Below are 24598 nucleotides of genomic sequence, written 5' to 3'. Positions count from 1 at the left end.
GGTGGCAATCCTCTGGGGGTTCAGGGGTTCCCCATGGACGTGGGTCCCCTGAAAAGGGCAGAACCCGCTCGGGCAACTTGTGCTGGACTGGGGTCAAGGGGTGCTGCCCATTTGCTTAGGGGCAGCATCAGGGCCAGGTTGCTTGGGTGGGAGAGAGCGGAAGCCGTACCGTTTAGTAACGTTTAAGAAATATGCCTCCCGATGTGGGAAGAGTTAATATACTTGTATTACATGTTTTACCGTTTTATCTCTTTTCAGTTGTGAAAATAAAACCGGCGATGGACGGGCAGCCCGCGGACGGTCTGCATATTGCTAAGGGGGAATGTGGCGCCCTGGACAAGCCAGGTCGTCACAGGACAACACCAACACACCCTACACCCCGGTTAGGCACACCAGAGCCAAACACAAAATCCTTGTTGCCTTCCTCCAGGGGCTGATGTCCACACCAGGGGGTGGGCCAGGCGGTTGGTCCCGCCCACCAAGGAGTTCATAGTCCTGGAGGCGGGAAAAGTAAGCAGATCAGTTGTGGAGGTTGAAGAGTGAAGTGGTAAAGGAGGAGACTGACCGTGTCCAGGTGTGTGGCCCGGGCACAAACAGCAAGGTTGGCAGACGGTGGTGACCGTCTGCAGGAGAGGCTGATCGAAGCAAACCGTATGGACCGTGGACGGGTGGTGGCCCGGCGGTACCGGATCGGAGAGTAAAGAGAAGCCAGCACCATCCGGCAGGGCCTACGGACCCCGACCAGGCTAGGAGTCGCCGTAAAACCGGTCAAATCCGTTAGCGAAGGGAACCTCCGGGGTTTCCCAGCAGCCAAGACCCGATTGAAGGCAACAGCTCACACCGTAGAGGGAAACACAGTCACCGCCAAGGCTACAGTTCCCAGGGCCAGAGCCTGCGGGCAAAAGGGGCTCCCTCAGCATCCATCCAAGCTGGTGAGCGGGTTACCGGTGGGAACCCATTGGAACCATACACACTACACAGGTGCAGGGAAAGGCAGTCACCATCAACCTGCCGGGAGGAGAACAACCGCAGCTGCCTGTGGGACCCGTCCATCCAGCCGTTTGTTTGACCAGAGACTCTGTGTGAATTACTGGCTGAGTGAGTACCACCGTGCCGTGCAGCACAGCGCTGTGCCCGCGACCCTGCACCTCACCAGGCCCCATAGCCCGCCTGCCAACCATCCCTAAAACCCTCACCGGGGCCCTGGGACAACCAACCCTATTACCCACGGAGGAGAGAACCAACATCCAAGCTGCTCCCTGTCATCGCTCCCGGGATCCCCGTCCAGAGCAGCGGTGGTGTCACAACTTCACCACAACCGTGGGTGGCGTCACGGACAATATCCCCAAACCACACCCCCCCCCCCCTTTCACTCACGGGCGAGGAACGCCGCTCGAGTCCCCGGGATACGGCCCACCGCTCGAGCCACCACCGAGCAGTAGCAGCTGGACCCGAGCAGTGGGTGAGCGCAGCGTCCCCTCCTCCGCCCGCGACAACTACCTGTATTGATTTTACTACAATCTGATCAATTGGGAAACACTTTTCTAAAGGTGGAAAACCCCTTTAAATCACATGAAGCTGGGGTCTAGGCTGTCCATTACTTGTTTGGGTCAAATTGTCTCTCCCGGAAGAAGACAAACTCTAGCGCCACCTATTGGAAGTAGCAATCCTAAAAGTCAAAAGTGGCCTTTTAACAAGCCTTTTCATATGAGTTAGGATTTATCCCAGATCAGAACCCGAATTTGCAGACACGGTGTTTCGGGGTGCTTGCCCCTCATCAGTGCAAAGTATGGGATCTGATCTGGCTTATGAGAAGCTATAGTGGGAACCACGGGGAAGACTATTCTCCTTGCGGAGACCTGACAAACCAGTCTGGCTGTTAGTGAGGGGTCTTATAGCTACAATTCCCCTCTGGGAAATATTCAAATTGTCTCTCCAGGAAGGAGATGAACTCTAGCCAATTTGTATATATCAGCTCACTGTGTATAAACTCACTCCTGGCTTCTCCCTGGAGCACGGACAGGCGCTGCCACAGCCTAACATTGCAAGAGAAGAAAGAAGAAAAATCCAGCTCTTCAGGCGAGGAAAGCCACGGTCTTTATTTTAGCATGAAGAAACAATGGATAGCATGACCAGCACTACGCATTGCAGGTGAAACAATCACCCTTAATCATGAATTAAGGGTGATTGTTTCACCTGAAACGCGTAGTGCTTGTCATGCTATCCGTTGTTTCTGCATGCTAAAATAAAGACCGTGGCTTTCCTCGCCTGAAGAGCTGGATTTTTCTTCTTTCTTCTCTTACAAACTCTAGCGCCACCTATTAGAAGTAGCAATCCTAGAAGTCAAAATGGCCTTTTAACGAGCCTTTTCATATGACTTAGGATTTATACCAGATCAGAACCCCACTTTGCAGACGCGGTGCTTCGAGGTAATTGCCCCTCGTCAGTGCAAAGTATGGAATCTGATCTGTTTGGGTCAGACACATTTTATGTGAGATTGCAGCAAGGGCATGTGTGCCGTCCCTGCAGTGGTCGAACCGTTCGGATCCGGGGGTGATTGCTCGTGGCTCGAGGGTCTCCGGACCTGGGGGCTAGGGGCTACTCTCCAAATGAAGAAGGGGGTATTTAGAGAGAAGGTATTGTGAGGTAGCGACCACCAATGTTGTGGATGGTCGCAGTGGAGAAGGATCCCCCTGCGATATTGAACTGAAGGTGTGACTGTGGGACCTTACAGAACTTGGGTTGTAATTAAGGGTTTGGTTCCCTTTAAACTGTGACCAGTGTGATGGACAGAGCTGGAGAATCACATACCTCCACCTGTGGGTGTATCCGGTTGGGTTTAAGAGACTGTTAGTTTTAGAAACAGAGAGAAGTCTGAGAGTGCTGCACATGGAGGATGTGTGCTGGAGAGAAGCCTGAGAGTGCTGCACATGGAGGATGTGTGCTGGAGATCTCAGTCTGTGTGAAGACTGGAGACAGACTTCTGGAAATCAGTCCAGATGAGGACTGGGGAAAATACTGCAGCCTGGCTGAAGAGGGCTGGAGGCTGCAGGTTGCAACCACAGTGACTTGTGTTCACCGGCTGGAGCCAGAGTGTGGAGAATCCACTATGGACATTTAATTGGACTGGAAGCCCACGGTATGTGGATGTTATATTTTCCTTTAAGCCAGGAGAGGCTTTGTTACATTTTGTTTAGCAGTTTATGTTGAGTCTAATAAATAAACTGCTGCGTTTTATAAGAGACGGTGATACCTATGTTGTCTAAGCTACCTAGCACCGCTGCAAGCGAGTGAAACCCCCGGGTTGCGGTAAGCAATGTTTACAATATATATAGTTTGTGACGCCACCCGTGGTGTACGGTAATTGTGAATACCGCCGCTGCGGTTGGGAGTACCTGGGGTGATGGAATTGGGCAGCTAGGTGACGTGGCCCTCCACGGGTAGGGGATGACCCTGGGACTCAGGATGGTGGTGTGGGGTGCAGGGGAAGCGCAGACTCGCTGGTTGCATGGATCAATTGGTACTCACTCAGCAATAAAGCAGACACTGACAACTGGGTGAACCAAGTCTCTGACTGCCGCTGTCTCCTGAGGGGAGCTCGTCCGGGTCCCATCCCCTGCAGCACTGCCTGGTGGTCTTGACCTGCCTCCTGGCACCGTAATTTAGAGTGTCCTTTGTGGCCTGTCAGCCTGGAGCTTTCCGGGCCCCGCTCCCCACTGTGGCTAAGTAGAGGAGCTTGCTCTCAGGGGCTCACGCTTGGGATTTCAGTGGGCCGCTTGTTTGGAAAGCCCTATCCCCCTCGTTGCGCTAGAGGCCCTGATCTCTGAGCTGGTGGGAACAGTCCATAAAGGCCCTGTCCTCCGCAGGTTAATTTCTGGGTTACTTGAAGCTTCTCCCCGACCTAGGGTCCATATACCGTCGTGTCTTCGGTCCCAGACCAGTGATTAGGCCCAGGCTGCTGACTGTCTTCCAAGACAGGTCCCAGGCACCTAGCCTCAATCCCCTGCGATCGGGGTTCTACTCCTCTAGGTCCAGACCACCGTCTGCTACCTAGGATTCTTTTTCCCCTGGGAGCTCCAACTCCCAGCTTCCTCAGAGCTCCTCACAGCTCGAGGGCTAGCACTGTTCTGAACTGTCACCTCTCACCTCCCTGCCTGACCCCTAGGTGGGCGGCCCTATTCCGCTTAAGCAGCCCACTGGTGTGCCTGACAGGTGTGATGCCCGGTGTCAGTAGGATTTGTGGATGCTGGTGGAGGCAGTACTTCAGGTTAGGTTCCCGGAACCATGAGGGTTGAGCTCTGTACGGGGAGAGAAAGATTGTGCAGAACCCTGTGACGACCTGACTAGTCCAGGGCATCACACATGATGCAAAGATTGAAACTGTTCACTCATCTGGAACCTTTACTGAAACTTGGCGGAAATTTACCTTAAAGCCTTGTATGGACTTGGAAGTGCCTGCAATTTTTCAAGAGAAATTTGAGCTCCCCATTTATAGCTGATGTAAGCTAGAAGGACAATCATCTTCTACCTTGTAACATTTGGGATTCACAATCACCCATCACGTTCCAAGGTGACAAGATGACCAATTATGTAAGATTGGATTTTAGCTGTCATCTTTCATCCTGAAGATTCTTGGTAAAGCAGAGACAAACCTGGCTATTGGCCCTGAGGAAATTATGATGGCAACGCTGGACAAGAACCCAGCGAGAAGTTTAATGCTCAAGAGAAGCCATAGACGTGCCCATGTTGAATGAGAGTGTCAGTATTTAAAGGGAATTTCTACTTGGGAGAACACAAGCCTCTAGGAGAAAAAAAAAGCTTAGATCCAACCCACAGAAAAAAGGACCCCTAGATACATCAGCAGGTATCCTGTCATGACCACTTAAATTGATGTGGAACCTTTGGAAGCTTTTCTTGACAAGGAGCTCTCAAGCTACCCCCATTCAAGCATCTTCCATAGGCTTGGATTAATGTTAAAAATATTCAACTATTTAACTGTAAGATTACTGAAAAACTGCAATAAAGAAAGGCCAAGTAGACTGACCACAGCAGGGTCTAATTGTTGTTGAGAACCAAAGTGATAGATTTCACCCTATCGTACTGTCTATGAACGTTCTGCAAAATTGTCTTAAACCACCAGGTACTGAGACTGTGGTATGATGTAAAGCCTGGGTGCGACCATGAGGTCAACAATATCACGTTGTGGTGGAACTTGTCCCACTGTTTGGGGACATGTGAGTTTAGCTATGGTGACCTGAGCAAGAGTCCCTATCTGTCTGCTGAACCTTAGTGACCAGGAGGTGGAGAGGAGAAAGTCCTGCACCGTCATTAATGGCGAGTGTCCTTACAGAATGCCCTCTGTCCACAAATGCTAAATAAAGTTACACGTTCAGAAGTTACTCTTGTGAAAAATCATAAGAATCCATGGTGGGTAGACATACATCTCGTAGATCAGGAGACACTGGTTTAGTTGTGGAGTGGAGGTCATAAGAGGGCACCTTCATGCTTTAATAAGAACTCTATGGACTTCGGGAAGATGGAGATCATCCATCACATCATCCCTATCAGTTCACATCCACCTATCCAGCAGAAATATCGGATGATCCTTCCATCCATGTAGTAACCCATGAAATTACTCCAGGACACAAAGAGCATAGACATCATCACAGACAGCCACAGTCCTTGGGTGTCCTTGTTCACATATGAAAGAAGGATGGGAACATCTGCATGGACCATGAAAAGCTGAACATTGCCTATCCCTTGCCCTGGATTAAGAATCCTTCACAGTTTTAAAGTCAGCTGCATTGTTTTCAATGCTGGACTTGACCAGCAAGTAATGGCAAGTGTCCATTGCCCATGAAGACCTGCAGAAAATGACATTCCCAACACCGATGGGATGGTTTCAATGTATGCTGTTTGGGCTTTGCAATGTTTTCCCAGCTATCCATTTATAGCCTTCTCAGATGACAATTGTTTGTCACACCTGAACACAACCCATTCGGGAGCTCTAAAGCAGAAGTACTGTGGGCATTATGAACCAATCAATCAACCAGAAGGAACCTTTGCAAACAATAGTGTCATGATCCAGGACCGGTATTCCCCGCTCCAGGCTCTGGCCTGGTCATGTCAGGGGTTAACTCCCATCAGAAGATAAGAAGAGAAAAGTGGGCCCAGCACCAATCCAAAAAGTGTAAAAAAGCTTTATTGGTATGCTTTAAAAATAAGCCAGGAAACACACTGTACAGTATTATGCCACAGGCAAAACTTTACGCGTTTCGGACTTTAGTAATTAAAAGCAAAGAGCCCTTAATCATAAGTTGGGTTAACTCCCATCAGACTTGTTCCAGTTTCAGTAGACACTACAACTGGGTGCTGCTCCAGCATTTCAGTTTTGCTCTGTAGAGTATGACTGGCTCTGGTGAGAGTTCCTATTTGATCTGATTCCTTGTTACCATGTACTAACCAGTACAATCCCCCATTCGTCTGTCTGTCCCAGTCCCTGATTTACCTCGTCTGTTATTTGTTTACCCATCCTGGTTCATCCTCCTTCCCGTGTTTGTGTCTCCTCACCTATTGGTCTTGTCTTCTGTTCCCTGTGCCCTTTGTGTTTCCCTCTGCATACCTGATCTCCCAGCATCCGACCTCGGTTCTGCTTTCTGACATGATCTTGACCCTCCCTATGCAGTGACTTGACTTCCCAGCTAGACCCTGACTCCTTGACTGCTCTATTGCCCCCTGGTGGTTCGGCTCTGAACTGCCTGCTGAAGTTACTCTGCTGTACGTCAGCCTCCTTTCTGTTACAGTGTTACTTTGACTCTTCTTCACTACTCTGCTGCCACCTAGTGGGGAATACGCTGTACTACTTCTTACTAGCCCTTTGTACAGCGTGACAAATAGTCTTCCATAAGCCGTTGGATTTGTTAGCATTATATCATGTAGAACTGCACCCTAGCTGAACTGGAGTCTCCTATGCCTTATCAAAAACCGTTATACCAAATTTGCTGCTATGGTGCCAGGCAAGGACTTTAAACAACAGTCAACACTTTCCCGCATATTTCTTCCCAACGTTATGGATATCAAGAAAAGATCCTAACGGGAAAGGATTTGTGCATTCATATCTGAATTGTTCCAAGAGCTATGTAAACTCTATGGCTGGAAGAAAGGGTGGACAACTTCATATCATCCAAAATGTATAGGCCCTTCTAAATGCATGAACAAGTCTGTAATCAATATACACTGCACCATACCCACTCGGCTAACCTATCTCTGTTCTACTAGGTTTATACCCTATCTGGTCAATAAGCAAGACTACCATCTTCTGCTGACTTAGAAGTGCAAGTTCCAGAAACAGTTAATCATCCGCTGCACATTGAGTTGAAGAGCATCAACAATAATGAGAGGAAACCAATGTTATTGTAGAAGAGCAATTGAAAGCCACAAGTCAGAGACACTACAGTCTAACGAAGGGAAACAACTCCCCGAAACATGTCACATATACATATAACTATTTTACTTCACCAAAGCTTCTTCAATTAATTTCCTATTTGCTCGGCCACACTGGCATGTCATCCAGTTGTCTCGCAAAGTGTATTTTTCTCCATACCATGGTACTCATGGAACTCATGATGTACCTCCAAACCACCGTGTCTTTGACTAGGAATCCTACATCTAGACACTAATCAGCAACAGAAACCCCCTTCCTTCCCCATGTCTGTTAGGTGGTACATATTCAAATAAGTCACTTAGCCTTTTGTTAAGCTTCATAGGGAGCAGGATCCTCAGCCAAAAAACAAGGAGCCATCTTCTCTTTCGGTTTTTCTCCAAAGCACATCAGAGGCGGGAGGTGAAATACAACTTAGATGCTAATTTCAAACCCCTGAAGGTTGGAAATCAAGTCTCAAATGTCATCCTGCTATTACTCTACCTGGAGTGGTGGAGTAAAAATCCACAGGAGCTCTAATGAGAAATTACGAAAAAAAGATCCTCTGTAATTCAACTGACAAATGAGATTGGAGACACCTCCCAACATGACACTTCCAATAATGACATAACTAACCATTCCTAAGACAACTACTAAGTTAATTCCTACAGAAAGTGCCTTCTAGATGAGATTTCACCTGGCCATGGACTATAGTTGTCGAAAACAATCATTAGACACAGATTCCACCAGTAAATTTCCTGATTTTAAACAATGAACAGTTGATATCCATTCATATATGTTAAGTTTAAGTTATAGGTTATGTTATTGGTTGAATTTGATGAACTTAAGCCTGCTTTACACGGTACGACTGATTGTGCGATTTCACAATCGATCGTACCCGCCCCCGTCCTTTTTGCGTCACGGGCAAATCGCTGCCCGTGTCGCACAAAGTTAGTAACCCCCGTCACACATACTTACCTCTCGTGCGACCTCGCTGTGGGCGGCGAACGTCCACTTCCTGGAGTGGGAGGGACGTTCGGCGTCACAGCGACGTCACACGGCCGCCGGCCAATAGAAGCGGAGGGGCGGAGATGAGCGGGACGTAAACATCCCGCCCACCTCCTTCCTTCCACATAGAGCCGGCGGCGGCCGCGGGAGGCAGGTGAGCTGATCATCGTTCCCGTGGTGTCACACGGAGCGGCGTGTGCTACCACGGAAACGATGGTCAACTAAAATAAACGATATTATGGAACCTAACGAGCAGTACCCGACTCACGATTTGTGAGCGATACTGCGTCGCTAGGAGGTGTCACACAGGCCGGCATCGCCAGCGATGCCGGATGTGCGTCACAAAAACCGTGACCCCGACGATCTATCGCACGATAGATTGTCTGGTGTAAAGCAGCCTTTAGTCTACTTTCAACCTTAAAAACTATGAACGAGATGTTTAAGGTCAATTATGGAAAAACAGAGACACACAACATGTCAGACCCTTCTCCCGCATTGCAGTTCTTCAGCCCCTAAACAGATTTGTTTGGGGCGCAAACATGTCTTGTGTACCGCCCCTGCAGCAGTCAGACTGCTCGGATCCGGGGTTGCCGTGGCTCGAGGGTCTCCAGACCCGGGGGCTCGGGGTCACCCGAAAATGAAAGGGGGCTATTTACAGGGGATTAATGTTTGTGACGCCACCCGTGGTTTGCGGTAAGGGGAGTACCGCCGCTGCCGATGGCAGTACCCGGGGGAGATGGAGTGGGGTAGCCAGATGACGTTCCCTCCATGAGTAGGGTAGGCCCCGGAATTCCGGACGGTGGAGGCGTAGGGGAGTGTGGTGCAGGCCAGGCAGGGAGATTCAGGGGAGAGAGCGTACTCACTCAGGCCGTATGAATGTTGGTGCGACCGTTAAGCAGACTCTGACGCAGAAGTAAACCAAGTCTCTGGGTGCCGCTTCAGGGGGAGCTTGTCCAGGAATCCGTCCCCGTGCGTATTGCTGATAGTTCAGGACCTGCCTCCATACACTAAATTTAGACTGTTCTGTGTGACCCCTCAGCCTGAAGCTTTCGGGGTTCCGCTCCCTACTGTTAGTTAGAGGAGCTGTGCTCTCGATGGCTGACACTTGGGATTTCAGTGGGCTGCATAAGCTGGAAAGCCCTATCCCCCTCATTGTGTTGATACCTTCGATCTCTGAGCTCTTGGGAAAGTTCATAAAGAGACTGTCCTCCACAGGTTGCGTGAAGCTACTCCCTGATCTATTGTCCAGTACCCCGCAGTGCTCGGTACCAGTTCGGTTACTAGATTTACCGGTGCCGACCGTGCTCCCAAACTAGTTCTGGCACCCCTCATTATCATTAATACCCTGCGACCGGGTCTCCAACCCCTCCGGTCCCACACCACCGTCTGCGACCTAGCCAACGTCTCCCAGGGAGCTCCAACTCCCTCCACTCCTCACTCTCTAAGGGCTACCACTTCACTGACCAAGTCCCTCCCACCAGTCTGCCTGACCCCTAGGCAGGTGGCCCTGTTCCAGCTACACCACTCACGGTGTGCCTGACAGGGTGTTGTGTGAGGTGTGGCTAGGATTTGAATGCTGATGGAGCAATACCAAAGGTTAGGATCCCAGAACCATGGGGGGTTGAGCTCTGCACCAAAAGAGAGAGAGAAGTGCAGTACCCTGTGACACCCTGACTAGTTCAGGGGCGTCACACTTTCATTTGGATATAAACTTTTTTACATCCAAAGTCTTCAGGGGAAGATTGTCTTCTACATTTTTACAAAAACGATCAAGTAGTGATGTGCCTGAGAGAAGCTGAGTAGTTAAGGGCCAGAAAGACTAAATAGTGGGTCAGATTATAAGAAGATTGTATCCAATAGCCTTAACTTCCTCCACTAGTGGTGTCTTATGGACACTTTGAGTGACAGCTCATATGCCCTATAGGATCAAGGAAGTGCTGTGGTGTCATATTCTGAGTGAGTGCTCAGTCATCAAATCTGAGGCAGGGAATTTGTATTCGGAGTGATGGCCCAGCTGCCCTATCTGGCGGGGCCTGCAGGGTTTCCTCCAGGTGTCATCCGTACAGGATGATTACCTAGTAATTTAGCTGGCTGGCAGTGGTCAGACCATTACCAGTTGTAGCTTTGCTCAGGGATGTGATTGATCTGTTTTCTAATATTTTGATCTTTGTTGCCTGACCTATAATTTACCTTTGACTACTTGCTTGGATTAACCCTTTTGCCTTGACACACTCTGACCTTAGTTACCTGACCCCAGATTTTGCCTCTATCTACTTTTCTTGTCCTTTTGCCTTTGACGTGCTTTCCTGGCTTTTGACCTTGGACTCTTTTACTTCCACGCCTCATGGCTTATCCGTGAGCAGTGAATTAGCATCACACTGTCAACCATGGGTGGACACTCATAAATTGTAGTCTCCACAAGCATTGTCTATGCTAACATTTAATGATTCTGTGGAACAAACTTGCTCTCGTTACTGCTATTTCTGATCTCTTAGGCCCCGTGAAACCACTGTTTGGAAAACCAGACTTTGAACCAGCTTTTCCAGCTGATTTTTATCTTAGCTTGGTCCTCTGAGAATCGAATACATTGAACTCACATAATGAATGAGGGATCAACACATTGATCTATTTCCACCCATCAAAATATTTGCTGGCAGAGGAGATTTTATGGTTCACTTATTTACAATTGTGCTCTTATGTGGGCTCACTGGACTGTACAGGAGATTTACAGGTCACTTACATCATTTGAATCACTTCTATTGTGTCTAGCCCCACCACCATGTCTACTATTGACAATACATGCCATCCTCTTTACTTACAATCATCCCCACTACAAACTAGAGTAAGAAGATTTGAGAACCTCAATTACTCCTAAGGCATATAATAAAGCATAAAGAGCATGTATTGCACAAGATAAGAACCATCAGGTTTTTGCTATGTAATATGACAGCACCATGAGTTAGGGGCAAAGACTCTGATCCCAGTGATGTGTCTGTTAGTTTACTGGGTGCAGCAGTTATGATGGAGTCACAGTTTTCTCTGCTGCTGTTATGCGGATGTGCCGCCCCCGTGCCAGCAGCCGGTCGCTGCTCGGATCCGGACCTTCAGGTGTGGTGGCTCGAGGGTCTCCGGACCCGGGGGTCTCGCAGACACGCCGAATAAAATGGGGGGGACGTAGATGTACGGGCTAAGCCGTAATAAGTTTGTGACGCCACCCACGGTGTGCGGTGAGGTGGGACACCACCGCTGTTGTTACGGGGCACCCATACTCACTGTCAAGTAAACACACACGAGTCTCTGGTAAACCAAGGTGATGGTGGCCGGTGCCATGGCTGGTTGCGCTCTGGTCCCTCACTCGGCTGGTGGTCTCTATCCTTTTCCTGCACCTTTTTGTGTGAATTAGACTTCCTGGCTTGAAACGTAGGAGTCCACTCCCGGCTGGATGTGGCCTAAGGAGCCGTGCCCGCAGACGCTGGCCCGTGGGATCTATGGGCCCTGGCGGTGACCTCTTATCCCTAATCGGTGGGCTGTTGTCTTCCATGAGGGACTTTGGGTGGGACAGGACCTCTAGTCCTGGCCTCAATCGGTTAATTAACCAGTTCCAGTAGGTTCTGGTTCCTGGCTTCAGGGTCTGAGTACCCCCCCTTTCTGCTACGTTTTCCGGGTCGGTTCCCCGTGTCGGTATCGGCGGGCTCCTACCCTGGCCCGGTCCACCTCGGTTCCACCGAGCCGTCTTCCCATCTCCTGTCAACGGAGACCACCGTCTGCCTCCTAGCCAAGGCACCAGGGCTCCTACCCTGGTACCTGTCAGTCAGCTTCAGGCCTGACACACAGGCCTGACATCCACTCTCCACTACTCTGAACTCAACTCCAAACTGATCTGCTGCTTTCCCCGCCCTGGGCTGTCTAGACCCCTGGGTGGGCGTGTCCCAACCGCCTGATCATGCCCACTGGTGTGTCTATCTGTCCCTAAGGGGGGGTGACTAGGGTTTACTGGTTGGCTGTGTGTTTCCTAATGAGGGAAGGTGTTATGCAGGGGCCTATTTGTGACTACCTGGTTTTGCCAGGGCGTCACATGGACAACAGTGCACACATGAAAAACAAAGAAAACTAAGGTCTCACTAAATACTTCTACACCTGATACACCTGGTTCTTGTACAGACTTGAAGTCCCAGATGCACAGTCCATAAAGGTCCCTGCGCAGACTGAAACAACCCTAACCAGGTGACTAAGATAACCGCTCGGACATTAGCTTCCTAATCGCCCATAGAGGGTATCAAGCACCTCCTAAAGAATCTGGAGGAAGGTTCAGCGTAAAAAATAAGTAAAATCAAAATAAATTACAATCTGCCAGAGCATAGCAATTGGTAGAAAGGATGTAATTCAAAGCAAGGTCCACTTCAAAATATCACCAGCGGGTAAGGAAAGCCAGGGGAAGCTTTAAATAGTTACATCCACCAAGGAAGAGGGCAGGCTAAATTACAGGATGGAAAACACCTGCTGGCAGAAAAGGACTGAACACAAAACAAAGAAGATCAGAACTTGGACAGAGACTGAACCTGATTGTGGCTCAGTGGAGAGGGATAAAGATCACAGAATAGAGGATTACCAGATCAAATCCCGAGTCATAATAGCTGCAGAGCTCAGTTGTTGAGCTGTGTATAGCCCCAACTACACAACAGCTTTCTGTGTACAATGTATAGTAAGAGAGAGCTGCTTAGTTATCTTGCAGTGATAATCTCCTGCTAATAAAATGCTGATTGTATTGAAACAGGAAAACACAACCTGGTAAGTAACACATCCCTGTAATCAGGAAGTCTACCCCTACATTATGGAACGCACAGATTATTGTACATAGCAAATACCTTGCTGACAGATTCCCTCTAAAATATCTTGAAAGGATGGTATACAATAGATATCCTGCCCTTCTCCATAGAATTCCTCTGGTCTTCAATATTTGATGGAAAGCATCATGGCAGATGACTATGACCAGATTGATGCTTTCTACCACATTGGATTTACATGGACAGACCTACTCCCCTTCCCAATGCAGCCAGTTTCGCCTTTCTGACTGAGCCTATTAGCCAAACGGGTCCTATTTCATCCTTCTGTTACCTCATTTAGTTCCATTTTGCATCGGTTTATACCTTTTTATTTTCCAATTTGTTTTGTTGTTTTTTTTAAACGTAAGCAGGTCTGTGTGAACTTTTATTTATCCATTGACTTAGAGAACCTGTCAGGTCCCCTATGTCCTCCAAACCTGCAGCATTCATAGCTGTATGACAAAATTACCTGCCAAACCTGCCCTTTATAATGCTATTCACTTAACTCAATATGTAACCCCTTCACCATTTTCGTTTTTTTCTCCCTTTCTTCAAAGAGCCATAACTTTTTGATTTTTCTGTCATATGATGGCTTGATTTTTGTGGGACGAGTTGTACTTTTGAACGACACCATTCATTGTACCATATATTGTACTGAAAAAAGTAAAAAAAAATCCAAGTGTGGTGAAATTGCAAAAAAGTGCAATTTCACGATTTTTTTTTTTTGGAATATTAGTTACCATGTTCACTTAATGGTAAAACTGACATTTCAGTATGATTCCCCAGGTCAGTACAAGTTTGTAGATATCAAACAAAAACAAAAAAGAGAGGCCTAGCTCGACCGTTAGTCGGTGCTCAGAAGTAAATATAAACAATATGCAAACAGTCTGACAAACTTTGGCACTCAAAAAGGAAAACCAAAATGTTTTTTCGTGTAAAAATAAATCATTTTCTTCACAATGGAAGATCTTGTGGTAATCAAGAATTGACAATTCTTGATTAAAGTTTGTGAAACTGTTTGTAGATATAATACATTTGTATTCAATTGGTGAAAAAATTAAAGAAATTTGTCCCCCCAAAAAATTCTGCTTTCTCGTAACTTTCTCATTTTTTGGGATCCGGGGCTCAGTGATGGCTTATTTTTTGCATCTCGAGCTGACATTTTTAATTTTACCATTTTTGGGTAGATGTGATGTTTTGATCGCCTGTTATTTCATTTTACCCCAGGGAAGGAGGGGGCAGGAGTGTGATGGCAGCACAGATAAAGACAGACAGTGAAAAACCATAAGTCAGACACACTGCCAACTTACACGAACAAGCAGTAAGAAACTAAGGAGAAAAGCAAGAGAGGTAAGGCATCAACAAAAGGACAACAAGGGTTAACACCACAATGGATCACAGCAATGCAGTACTACAACCACCAGTAAGACTGGATCACAACACATCCCGAGCCAGTGTAGAAAAGCTATAGCTGGCATTAAAGGAAATGTGCAGCCAGCATATATAGGAAGAGAGCAAATTTGACTGGCTACCCCATAGCATGTGAGCAAAGGAGACTAACAAGCAGCCGAACAGATATTAACCCTTGCTAGCCTGCCTATGAACTACAAGTCTGTGGGTAGACACCTGAGTCTGCCTGTGCTGATCACAGACATGAGAGACGGTAGCCAGCAGAGTGCCAGAATTTGTAGTCTCCACAGATTCTGACGCAGCCATGTCAGCGATTGTTTGTAAAAATCTCCTTGTGACATCATACACATAAGATATTTTATACATTGAACTCTCTGGTGTTATAGGCAGATGAGTTGAGTGGGCGGCCCTACTAGTGATTGACAGTCTGTATGACTGTACAAGCGGATATAGCTGTCAATCATTATTAGGAGTAATACAGACACCAGGCATTTCAATCAATAAAACACAAGCTATACTGAATCTTTTCCCATAAAATCATATATCAAACTTCTCCTGCTCTATACCGTGCTGCCCACAGAGCGGACGCCATGTACAACGTGACACATTCCTTTTAATATAAACACTCTCTAGATATAATAAAATAAGGTAATAGATACTGTGGCGCCCCTGAGTACATCAGAGTGCCACAGGGTACTGCATCCTTACCAAGGGTGCAAGGCCTACCCCCCATGGTTCCAGGTTCCTAAGAAATCAGTGTCACTACCATTAGCACCACAAATCCCAATCAACACCTCGCATCATGACCTTTCAAACACAGCAGTGGGTTAGTCTAGCTAGAAAAGGGCCACACACCTAGGGGTCAGGCAGACTGGAGGGAGGAAGCAAGACAGTATTGAGAGCCCTCAAAGAGAGAGGAACTGGGGAGAGTGAGCTCCCGGGGAGCTAGACCGAGGTTGGGCCGCAGACGGTGGTCCGGGACCAGAGGAGTCGGGGACCGGTGGCAGTGACATTGGAAAGGGGTGCGACGGACATAGTCTAGGTGGACTGTCGGCACCAGCAAGCCCATAAGAAACTGACCGGTACCCAGCACGACGGGGTACAGGACCCTAGGTCAGGAGCCGATTCAACGTCCTGGCAATTAACCTGTAGAGGAAGCAGACCTACAGGGACTTTCCCACAGAGCTCAGAGATTGGGGGCATCAGCATAACAAGGAGGACAGGGTTTTCCAGCCAAAAAGAAGCATACTGACGTCCCAAGTGCCAGCCCTCAAGAGCACAGCTACACTTCACAAAGTGAGCGGGACGCTAACAGCTTCAAGTCACGGGGCCACAAACAGACAATTAAATTGTGCACGGAGGTAGGCTCTGGATTGCTAAGTGACACCGGTGGGATCGGATACCTGGACGGGCTCCCCGCAGTGACTGTGACACACAGAGAACTTGGTTTACTTGCAGCGTGTGTGTCTACTTTATAATCCTCATCCAGCACCACGACTACCCACAGTGAATATTCTGCTCCACTGCACCCTGCTCTCCCAAATAAACTCCAATACCCCTGAGCCCGGGGCCATCCCTACCTGTGGAGGGACTAACATCAGGGTGCTTAACTCCATCAGCCCCGGTACTCATTACAGCAGTGGCGATACTCCCATTACCGCAACCCACAGGTGGCGTCACGAACATCTTCCCTGTAAATACCCCCTTTTCACGGATCAAAGTGTCCGCCAACCCGGGTCCGGGCCCCTCAAGCCACCATAATCCCGGATCCAAGCAGCCCGACCAACACCAGGGCGGTACAATACCAGTCAGTCACAGAAGGCACCTAAACATTCAATTATGTGTGCAATGTAAAAATCCACTCTGAATTATTTTGGAGGTCTCTTTTGAAATAATTACCTGTTATCAAAAAAGTTCAATCTATATCCCCATGAGTGATAAGAATTGGTCTGTCTGTCCTGTAGTTGGTGTGTTTATATGTGTTTTTCTATTCATTTCTGGGGTGATCTAAAAGTCTTACCAAAATTTTTAAAGAGTAGCTGTTGTTCTAATTTATATTTCATAAGTCAAAAGTTGACATGAAAATAAGTAGCTACTTAAGATATCTTATCAGAGTAATCTGCTTCTTTCTCCTCCTAAATTGATCTTTCTCTCTCAATTCATGGGTAAAATCTGTTTTAGTGAAGGCCGATTCTCCCGTTACTGAAATGAGAGATGGCAGTAGGTGGTTGTAAAATTCTATGTAGATTGAAGGAGGAGGCGGAGGAGAAGGAGCTAGCGGAATCCACAGACATTCTGCTGCAAGTTCTGTGGAAATGACAATTACAGTTCTCGATAGAAATTTAAAAATATCAACTATTATCTCCTATCTCAGTAATGGGAAAAAAAAAATCCGTATTTGCTAGAAACAGATTTTACCTGTGAATTAGAATTTTGAAAATGAATGATTCGTTCAGGTGGAGAAAAAAAAAGTAGATTTCTCTGATAAGATTTACCATCTATAGCCTCTGTGTTGTGTTAAAGTAAGTAAGGAGTTAAAATCTTCAAACTTACCAAAACCTGTTCTTAGGGTGTGGGATTTCACTTTTGTAACAAAGACTTGTTCAGGGGATGTGGCTTAGCTTGGTGGATGCTGGGAGTGTCTTTACTTATTATGCTGTTATGTATTCTACTATTTGCTATTATGTAAGAAACGCTTACATTTATGCATGATACGCCTATATTTCTGAGGACTATAAAAAATGATGCTCATAAAAACCATTTGGAGAGCTTTGGAAATCACATGCCTGTGTATTTTTTTAATTCTCACCAGTGCCGTAGAATGAATCCTAGAAACGTTTAATTGAAGTGAGAATTACTTCAACAGTTGCATCTATTGCTTATGAGTTAACAGAGAATCCGTCAGTGAATTTATTCTGATGGTCCATATTTAATGGACAGTTTGTAACGTTTTCTATCTGTATTTTTTTTAGCTCCTCTTAGTTAATGTATGACTACAGACCACATGAATGGTAACAGTTTAAGGAAACAAAGAGCCTGTAAAAGCAAAACAGTGCAAAATCTTTAATTAAACCAAATTGAAAAAAGTGTTTCAAGTAAACAAAACATATAAGTATCCACTGATCTAGACTAGCCTCTTACTTATACTGTCCATGTATAGAAATCCCAAACTGTCACGAGTGTGTCATGGCCTGATGTGATCTCGGGAACATGTAGGATCAGAAGGGCACAGAGTATTGTGAATAGCGGATCTGCTATAGTGCCCACTCATCATTTACCTTCTTGAGTTGAAGCGTATTTAATTCCATCAAATACTGTATGGGTTAAGGTTCATTTCTATCCTGAAGTGATCTAACAGGTAGTTGTAACCTCAGCTGCAGCCACTCCCTTCTGCCATAAATACCTGTTCCTCATTCCTCTCTATGCCGGCTATAGCTCAGACCTAAGCTGACCAGCTTGTTGCTGAATAGCTGTGGTGTCATTCCTATGCAGCTGTGAAGGTTCCTACTGAAGAAACCAAGGAGTGCTTTTTGTTGCGTCTTTACCCACCTGTTTGTCTTTCCTACCTTGTGTTGTCTTATACCAGTGGTGAGTCAGGCCCTCACTAGTGAGGGTAAGTTCAGGGCCAGGCACATGATCGGCGTATGGGGGAAGGAACCGTCTAGGGATGTTAGGGAGAGCAGGGATGAGCCTCAAGTGAGTGTTAGGAGGTGACCCCACTCCCCTCTCCCTAGCACAAGTGCCTAATGTATTCTACATCGCCGGGAGACATCTTGTACCTGGTGTGACACCTGTAATCACATAGTGACACAACCTTTGGCAAATTCTGCTAATGGTACTTCTTACCTTACTTCGAATTTGTCCTGATGTGGACACCTTACGGATGAGTTTGTGGGATATACCCTCCTGTTCTCCTTCGCTGTCAGAAGATTCCTCTCCCGTAGTCTCAGTTGTGGGTAGTTTGTCCGAGTCAAGGGATGAGACCGAATCTCTCGTCGGTCTTTGAAACAAATCATCTGGAGTTAACTTCTGAGCCATGACTTGAGAACTTGAATTTTACCTATCAAATAATAGTCACAATTAACTTAAATAGTAGAGAGAGAATACAATAATACATTCTATACAAATAAGAAGACTTTTGTTTCAAGCAGAATATATTTTATTTATTTGGCAAAAATCATAAATACTTGATATCATAGTAAAAGAATAAACTATTGGGAGTAATCACTAATGGCGAAAATGGTGTAAAAATAAATGGCATCGATAAAATCAATCATGTGTACTGCTGCTCCATAAAACTCAATGGGGCATAGGGGAACAGTAAGAAAGAGACATACGCCTTCTAGGCCACCACGATATACGCTACTTCGGGGCACTAGGATAGCTGATGAAAAGGAATGCATCATCAGAAAGTGACCTATTGTTTTAATCAGGTTTTTGTATCTTTAATAGCTTCAGCAATTACAAAACTGCTAAATTTCTATTTTTTTTTATAAAGCTCATGACATGACAAATAGGAAAAAAAGAAAATAAAAAAAAGCAATTGAAAAAAGAAATAAATTTAACATAGTATCTGATTTAAATGATAGGTCTTTTTTATGGCATTTTTATTTATTTTTTGCATAAATCAATAATACAAGGCTACTGTATATACATCACAAACGAGACATTAAAACTGCTTTATATACATCAAACAGGAGACACTGAAACCGCTGTATACATGCATCACATATGAGACATTAAGACTCCTATATGTACATAAAATAGGAGACACTGAGACTGCTGTGGATATCACATACGAGACACTAAGACTGTTGTATATAAATCAAACAGGAGACAGTGAGACTGCTGGGTATATATCACATACAAGACACTAAGACTGCTATACATGCATCAAACAGGAGACGGTGAGACTGCTGTATATATATCACATACAAAACACTAAAATTGCTGTATATACATCAAACAGGAGACACTGAAACTGCTGTATACATGCATCACATATGAGACATTAAGACTCCTATATGTACATAAAATAGGAGATACTGAGACTGCTGTGGATATCACATACGAGACACTAAGACTGTTGTATATAAATCAAACAGGAGACAGTGAGACTGCTGGGTATATATCACATACAAGACACTAAAGGCTGCTTTACACGGTACGACCGATTGTGCGATTTCACAATCGATCGTACCCGCCCCCGTCCTTTTTGCGTCACAGGCAAATCGCTGCCCGTGTCGCACAAAGTCAGTAACCCCCGTCACACATACTTACCTCTCGTGCGACCTCGCTGTGGGCAGCGAACGTCCACTTCCTGGAGTGGGAGAGACGTTCGGCGTCACAGCGACGTCACACGGCCGCCGGCCAATAGAAGCGGAGGGGCGGAGATGAGTGGGACGTAAACATCCCGCCCACCTCCTTCCTTCCACATAGAGCCGGCGGCGGCCGCGGGAGGCAGGTGAGCTGCTCATCGTTCCCGTGGTGTCACACGGAGCGGCGTGTGCTAGCACGGAAACGATGGTCAACTAAATTAAACGATATTATGGAACCTAGCGAGCAGTACCCGACTCACGATTTGTGAGCGATACTGTGTCGCTAGGAGGTGTCACACAGGCCGGCATCGCCAGCGATGCCGGATGTGCGTCACAAAAACCGTGACCCCGATGATCTATCGCACAATAGATTGTCTGGTGTAAAGCAGCCTTAAGACTGCTATACATGCATCAAACAGGAGACGGTGAGGCTGCTGTATATATATCACATACAAAACACTAAAATTGCTGTATATACATCAAACAGGAGACACTGAGACGGCTGTATATATCACATACGAGAGACTAAAGCGGGCTTTACACGCTACGACATCGCTAATGCGGAGTCGTTGGGGTCACGGAATTCGTGACGCACATCCGGCCGCATTAGCGATGCCGTTGCGTGTGACATCGATAAGCGATTTTGCATCGTTGCAAAAACGTGCAAAATCGCTAATCGGCAACACGGGGGTCCATTCTCAAATCTCGTTACTGCAGCAGTAACGAGGTTGTTCCTCGTTCCTGCGGCAGCACACATCGCTGCGTGTGACGCCGCAGGAACGAGGAAGCTCCCCTTACCTGCCTCCCGGCCGCTATGCGGAAGGAAGGAGGTGGGCGGGATGTTACGTCCCGCTCATCTCCGCCCCTCCGCTGCTATTGGGCGGCGGTTCAGTGACGTTTCAGTGACGTCGCTGTGACGCCGCACGGACCGCCCCCTTAGAAAGGAGGCGGTTCGCCGGTCACAGCGACGTCGCCGGACAGGTAAGTATGTGTGACAGGTCTGGGCGATGTTGTGCGGCACGGGCAGCGATATGCCCGTGTCGCGCAACAGATGGGGGCGGGTACCCACACTAGCGATATCGGGACCGATATCGCAGTGTGTAAAGTAGCCTTAAGACTGCTGTATATACATCAAACAGGAGACACTGAGACTGCTGTATATATCACATACAAAATACTAAGACTGCTGTATATACATCAAAGAGGAGACACCGAGACTGCTGTATACACAGTATATCACATATGAGACAATAAGACTGCTGTATATACATCATACACAAAACACTGAGACTGCTGTATATATATATATATATATATATATATATATCACATGTGAGACACTGGGACAACTAAAAGAGTAACAATGTTTTGAACTTTTGACTTTCAGGCTCCATATCTCACCATCCACTACAACTTCGAATGTGAGATGACCTTCATTTTATAAACAACCATCTTGGCTATCTCATACATTAATTTGACTTGCATCTTTAGCATATGATTAGTTATGCAGATTCTTGTCATGTCACTGCATTGTTACTGTTTTGCTCCTAAAAATCTAAATTTTTATTACTTTGTTAGTATTTTGTAAGTTCACCTTTGGCTTTCACCTATGCCTGAATCCTTTTGGGCATGCTCTCCATCAGATTCAAGCATGTCTCAACCGTAATCTCTTCTACACGTTCCCAATGTTGGTGCATACTAGTCGGCTCACTTGGGTATACAACTTTTTCTTCAACTCTACCCGCCTGTCTACATTGGCCCCCATGGCCGTGTAATTGTCTGTGCAGCAAATCGCCCCTATATACAGGAGAGGGATGAGAACAGCAACATAGCTAAGCCTCTGTGAAAAGGGGTTGTCCAGTTTTTCATAAATTTACCCAAAAGTAAGTGTTGCAGCCAATCACTGGGCTCAACATATTGTGCTTTGGTATAATCACTGAGCATAATAACTGGCTGCAGCGGTCACTTACTGTTGTCAGGACAAGGGACAGGCAGCAATAAGTCTGATTTTGTTATTTTTGAGCCTTTGGCCAAATTTAATGCAAACCTGAAAAACTTATTTCAATTGTAAATTATTCCCAGCTTTATATGGTTTCTAAGAACGTGCAAACTCGTTAACCATAAAAAATCAATCTAAAGTCTAATAACAGTTCAAATGAAATAAAAAGTCACATAGTGATGATAATAATTTAACAACATGTGAACATAATGTAGAATTTAGTCCGACCACCAGAAAGGAATTATTCCAAAATCACCTTATCACCACCATAATACGCTATAAAAGGATTGTAAAGCCCTGATCTGTAGGAAAAGCATAATACATAATAGTGCAAGCAGTCCTAAAAGCATTCTCCATCCAAGCAGATTATAGACAGCATTTCTCGTCACAAAATATAAAAGCTGTTGTCCTTCTGCTCTCGGCATCACCCAGAAAATAAAGTTCCAGGGCTATAGTGTGAGGCAGAGCAATCAGGCTTGACCCACATTTGTGAGTATAGTCATAAAAATAAAGGCCACGGTTATGCAAGTAAGGACTGGGGCATCCTGCATGATTGTTAGACTTTGTGCAAAGTGTAACCAACATTTACATTTTTATTTCATAAATCAAAAGTGAACAGGAAAATAAGCAACTTTGTAATATATATATATATACTAACTGTAGGTCCCGGCATTGCCCGGGATAGTAACTGTCTCTTGGCCTGTCTTCTACTCTCCCATTCTAATGATAGCGACGCTCCAGCGATCACGACAGGCGACCTGACCTTATCAGGATCGCTGCTGCGTCGTTACATGGTCGCTGGTGAGCTGTCAAACAGGCAGATCTCACCAGCGACCAGTGACCAGCCCCCAGCCAACAGCGACGGGTGGAAGCGGTGCTGCGCTTGGTAACTAAGGTAAATATCGGGTAACCAGGGGCTTGGTTACCCGATATTTACATTGGTTACCAGCGCACACCGCTTAGCGCTGGCTCCCTGCACTCATAGCCACAGTACACATCGGGTTAATAAGTAAACCCTTGCTTATTTACCCGATGTGTACTCTGGCATGCAGGGAGCAGGGAGCCGGCAGCACTGGCAGCGTGAGAGCGGCGGACGTTGGTAACGAAGGTAAATATCGGGTAACCAAGGAAAGGGCTTCCCTTGGTTACCCAATCTTTACCTTGGTTACAGCTTACCGCAGCTGCCAGAAGCTGGCTCCCTGCTCGCTTCAGTTCGTCGCTCTCTCGCTGTCACACACAGCGATGTGTGCTTCACAGCGGGAGAGCAACAAGCAAAAAATGAAGCAGGACATTCAGCAACGAGCGGCGACCTCACAGCAGGGGCCAGCTCATTGCTGGATGTCACACACAGCAACAGCGACGGGACGTCGCTGCTACGTCACAGAAAATGGTGACGTAGCAGCGATGTCGTTGTCACCGTCGCTGTGTGTGACACCACCTTTACTCTCACTCTCTCCCACACTTCCTCTCTATCTGTCTCCTTCTCTCTGTCTGTCTCTGTCTCTTTCTCTGTCTGTATCTCTGTCTGTCTCTGTCTGTCTTTTTCCATGTCTGTCTCTCTCTCGCTCTGTTTCCCTCTGTCTGCCTCTCTCTGTCCTTCTCTCCACTGAAATCATATTAACTTACACATAAGGTGTCTTATACTAAGAATGTCCTTTGTTGCCTATAGCAACGAATCAGCGCTCCTATTAATGACCCATAGCAAAATAGAAGCAGACCTGTGATTGGTTGCTATAGGGCACCTGATAAATATCCAGGGTAACTGTGAGAACAGCCAATATATTACCTCAAACATCCAAACAGTTTGTGTATGTCTCTGTCTGTGTCTTTTTCTGTGTATGTGTATCTTTCCGTGTGTATCTCTTTCTGTATGTGTATTTTTATGTGTGTGTCTTTTTGTGTCTGTCTCTTTATGTGTTACTTTCTGTCTGTCTCTTTCTGTGTTTCTTCCTATGTGTGTCTTTCTTGGTGTGTGTGTGTGTGTGTGTGTTTCTGTGTGTGTCTCTTTCCGTGTGTGCCTCTTTCTGTGTGTGTCTCTTTCAGTGGGTGTCTCTTTCTGTGGATATGTGTCTGTCGGCTTTTGTGTCTCATTCGGTGTGTCTCTGTGTGTGTCTCTGTGTGGGTGTTTCTCTGTGTATATGTGTTTCTGTGTGTGTCTCTTTCGGTGTATGTTTCTCTGTGTGTGTGTGTGTGTGTCTCTGTGTTTGTCTCTTTCTACATATGTGTCTATTTCTGTGTGTGTCTCCTTCTGTCTGTGTCTTTTTCTTTCTATGTGACACTTTCTGTGTGTTTGTCTCCTTTTGTCTGTCTCTTTCTGTGTCTCTTTCTGTGTGTGTCTTTCTTTCTGTCTCTTTCTGTGTGTGTCTCTTTCTGTGTGTCTCCTTCTGTGTATGTGTTTCTTTCTGTGTATGTCTCTTTCTTTCTGTCTCTTTCTGTGTGTGTCATTTTCTGTGTCTCTTTCTGTGTGTGTCTCTTTCTGTGTGTACAGTATGTGTGTGCATCTCTTTTTGTGTGTGTGTGTGTGTGTGTGTGTGTGTGTGTGTGTGTGTGTGTGTTTGTGTCTCTGTGTGTCTCTTACTCTTTCTACAGTTCCCGGCTGTAGAAGATTGCAGTGTTTGGC

At 46.4% G+C, this 24598-nt stretch overlaps 1 protein-coding gene across 2 annotated transcripts in view; it reads right to left on the bottom strand.

The window, feature by feature from the left end:
• LOC142251355 (diacylglycerol kinase eta-like) overlaps nucleotides 1-24598 on the bottom strand; it is a 238719-nt gene that overhangs the window by 177124 nt on the left and 36997 nt on the right. For both annotated transcript variants that reach the window (XM_075324067.1, XM_075324066.1), the window contains exon 2: nucleotides 18508-18721. In XM_075324067.1, the coding sequence (XP_075180182.1) occupies nucleotides 18508-18699 (192 nt within the window). In that variant the 5' untranslated portion in view covers nucleotides 18700-18721. The remainder of the gene's footprint in view (nucleotides 1-18507; nucleotides 18722-24598) is intronic.

This window comes from Anomaloglossus baeobatrachus, chromosome 9, assembly GCF_048569485.1.
Source record: "Anomaloglossus baeobatrachus isolate aAnoBae1 chromosome 9, aAnoBae1.hap1, whole genome shotgun sequence".
Lineage (NCBI taxonomy): Eukaryota > Metazoa > Chordata > Amphibia > Anura > Aromobatidae > Anomaloglossus > Anomaloglossus baeobatrachus.
The sequence above is the reverse complement of the archived record's forward strand: the minus strand, read 5'-3'. Positions and strand labels throughout refer to the sequence as shown.